Source organism: Aplysia californica, unplaced genomic scaffold, assembly GCF_000002075.1.
Source record: "Aplysia californica isolate F4 #8 unplaced genomic scaffold, AplCal3.0 scaffold00024, whole genome shotgun sequence".
Taxonomy (NCBI): domain Eukaryota; kingdom Metazoa; phylum Mollusca; class Gastropoda; order Aplysiida; family Aplysiidae; genus Aplysia; species Aplysia californica.
The window spans coordinates 1654917-1658842 of record NW_004797294.1 but is presented as its reverse complement, the minus strand read 5'-3'; the positions used below and the strand labels follow the sequence as shown (position 1 = coordinate 1658842).

At 40.2% G+C, this 3926-nt stretch overlaps 1 protein-coding gene across 1 annotated transcript in view; it reads left to right on the top strand.

The window, feature by feature from the left end:
- Window positions 1–3926, top strand: part of LOC101862088 (QRFP-like peptide receptor) — a gene marked incomplete in the record, with an annotated part of 15824 nt that overhangs the window by 9620 nt on the left and 2278 nt on the right. Inside the window, 1 exon segment of the mRNA XM_013088752.2 lies at window positions 2643–2741. Coding sequence (XP_012944206.1) covers window positions 2643–2741 — 99 coding nt within the window.

Genomic DNA, 3926 nt, shown 5'->3' with positions numbered 1-3926 from the left:
TCGATACCTACCTGACTTTAAACATCTTGCCAGATCATTAATTCACACATATGCCCTGTGTAGCTGCTCAATGTTCGATTGTTTTAGACTATTTATCGATACCACCTTCTTCAGGCCACATTTGCCTAGTCATTCGGTCCCATTCGGCTGCCATAGCGGCGAGCACAGGCAGTGAAGTGAAGTGAAGTGAAGTGACAAGGGACCACCTATTCCTATCATGTCGTATTCATTTAACAAGTATCTCGATTCGTATATATAGTCGGTGTACTAACAATTATGTTATATTATGGTTTTGCTTAGAATATTTTCAATCTATCATTTTGTTCATTTTGAAAAATGTGCTTTCTACGGACTTACTAAGGTTTGAAATATGTCCTAATATTTCGACATTTAAAAGTTTTGCTAGATTTGTCTTTTACTTATTAAAGTGGCTTTTCTGTTTTTCTGTTTACTGTTGTTTCACAAAACTTTTTAAGGTAATTGTTTCCCTTACTCAAGCAGTTTTTTCTGGTTGCTGTTACTTACTTTAAAAAAGAGGACCCCTCTTGTATTGTGACAGAGTGTTGTACCTTCAAAACCAATTGTGTTTTGTTTCTTTAAGTCTTAAACATTTTACTTGTGAGGTGATGTTGTGTTATGGAAAAAAATATATCAATAAAACCTTTTAGGCCAAACGATCGGATGATGAGACTCGTGGAGCAAGGGCAGGAGATGAAGGGAACTGACTGAGGAAATGACTTTTGAGAGAATACTTTACAAAGATTTATGGAACCTGGAGCCTTTATCCAAGTATTCCATTATTTATTACGGAACTCTCCGTCTCTCCTGCATATTCATATTCTCCGCTGCTTTCTCTCTCTCTCTCTCTCTCTCTCTCTCTCTCTCTCTCTCTCTCTCTCTCTCTCTCTCTCTCTCTCTCTCTGTCCCTCTCTCTCTCACACACACACAAACACACAGATACAAACACGCACACAAATTATGAAGGTAAATTTGTCTTGGGTTTAAAAGTAAATAAAAGTCTCCATCAGGCAAAACATAAATGAAGAGTACACGAAATGCTGTGCTCGCCAATTTATTTACAATATAGGCTGTTACTATGATCTCAGAGATATTGTATTGTGTTGTTTAAGAGGATACATTTTCCTATTCAGGATTTATCTTAGATAGAACCGTCAGAAGTAGGCGGAGAGCTTAAAAAGAGTTATCTAACAATTCCATATTCTTTTACAACTTAATGTTATGATATTATTCAGAATGACCCAATAAGAATTCAAACCAGTTCAGTTAGTTTTAGTAGAGAATTTACATCGCACGCAACTGCATATAAGGTTATATGAGCGCCAGAATATTAGAGGTGTTACAAGAAAGTAACACACTCAATAAAAGAAGAAGGTGAGATAAAGACGATAGATGTTTGATAGGAAAGAAGAAGCAAACCACACCAGGTAACCCGCCAACCACCCACGAATTCAAACCAGGATCGCTTGTACGCCAGTCTTGCACAAAAGCAGCAGTACAGGGGCAACACACAATGTTAACGTCATGGTGTTAAATACATCAGTAAAAGTAAAGACCCCCCTCTCCCCTTTCCCGCTACTACTGTCATCGCGGTTTACGACAATCAAAGCCCGCTGTTACTTATAAAGCTGCTACCCCATGATGATGACCTCTGATCTGCGCATCTGGTCAAGCACGATCGAAAAATGGGCCGTACTATACTTTATGAGGGTGCGGTGGCGGAGCAGTTAGTGCGCTCGTCTCCGAAGCGGAGAGTCCGGGTCCGAGCCTCGGTTAGAGTAGGGCACCGATTTTTTCGCCCCTTCCCGTCCACCCAGTAATAATGGGTACCTGACTTCAAGTTGGGGAAGTAAAAGCGGCGTGGAAAGGAACTGGCCTTACCACAATATGCCGAAGGCCCAGGAACTTGTCTCACTAACCAGGCAATCTCCAATGTCCGGATCGGATGCGGGAACGACTTTACTTTACTTACTATACTTTATAGTTCCCCAAATATTACCTGCAGCTGTTTGTTGTGGGGTGTTAGCAGGCGGTCTGATGGGGTTTGCTCCAAAACGTCCGTTGTCCTTAGCTCTCCTCCTTTTTTTGTATATGTTGCTCTCTAACAACACTTCAAACTTTGGCATTATAATACTTACTTACTTATTTACTTACTATCCAATACGCCATCTGGCGTTTAGGGCCGCAACAAAGGATCTCCAGCTCTGTCTGTTTTGGGCCATCTTGGTCAATGTCCCACACGGATGGTTCCAGGACTTCATTTCAGGTCACCTTGGGTCTGCCTCTCTTGCTATGTCATTCGGGTGTCCAGTAGAGTGCAGTCTTTACAATAGAGTCTGGTTCTCTTCTCAGAACATGCCCATGCATTATAATAATAATATGACATATTTCACCTTCTTTACTCTGTATGTTTCCCTCTAGTAACACCTCACATCTTCAGCATTTATATGACCTATTTGTGTTATAAGAGCCGTAAAACTCTTTCTAAAACTAAGTACGTTACCCTCTAGTAGCACCTCAAATCTTCGGCATTTATATGACCTATTTATTTGTGTTGCAATAACTGTAAAACTCTCTCTAAAACTAAATGATAAAGCAGTTTGTCAATGTTTGGTCTTCAACAGGTAATCAAGATGCTGGTTATCGTCCTGGTCGCCTTTGTCGTCTGCTGGACTCCGCAGCAAATATTGTTATTATGGGATGTCTACCGACCTATGTATGAAGTGAGGACAATAATTATTTATGCAAAGTGTGCCGTTTCATGTTATTGGATTTTTTAATGGCTCTTTGTTTACTGCTTTGTTTTTTGTTTTTGCAGCGCTAATTCCTTTGCTACGGGTAAATTGGTAAGCCTGTTAACATGTAACTCCCAACCTCCCTCTCTCCACACCCTCTATTAAAACAACCAACACAAACAAACAAAAGGAACAACACCTTACGGACAGTCCATCCCCTCCCCCTAACAAACAAACAAATCAAACTACAAAAACAAACAAACAAAATAGATATTTTAAAGCACTAAAAGGTTTATTTCCTATTTTACAAAAAAGTTGAGGGACAACAGATATTATAAATTATGTTTTGTTTCTGCAGATTAAGACGATAATGTATGATATTTTTTTTAAACAGAGCCTAAACCTAGTAAGATTCCCACTTTTACACTCATCAATGCTCCAGCAGAAAGACCGATATACATACTCGATAGAATAAGTCCCCGCTCGAGAATCGAACTCAGGTCTTCTGAGTACGAGGAAGAAGCGCCTGACCGCTGCACAGCAGACGCCGGTGATACCGGTGTGACTGTGAGTTATTCAACTGCTAAAATGGTTGCAGCCCCTGCATGTGCAGCCTATAGCAGATCTACAATCAAACCAACCTGCCCAAGACGACCATCCATTGTCGAGGAGAAGGAGTGATCATTTTAGAGAGGTGTTCCTCTTGGACTATCATAATATAATATATTATTTAATAATAATGTATTATAGAAAGGGAAAGTGAGGAGTGGTCGTTTATTCAGGTGGTTGTCTTGGGCGTTGTTGCAGGTTTGACTGTATTCTATATCCCCTCCCACCAAACACACACACACACACACACACACACACACACACACACACTTACACACTCACACACACTTACACACTCTCACACACACACACACACACACTTACACACACACACACACACACACTTACACACTCTCTAACACACACACACACACACAAACCGTCCCCACAAAGGTGCACAAAATAAGAATTATTCTTAACTATCAGACACAAACCATGTGAAACATCCTGGTGAAATCAGGCGCTCACCAAAATATTGAAATCGAAAAAGGCAATAATATTATTCCGCACATTTCGCAATGTTTTATATGGATTTTTCTTTCTTTTTTTTGTGTGTGTGTGTGG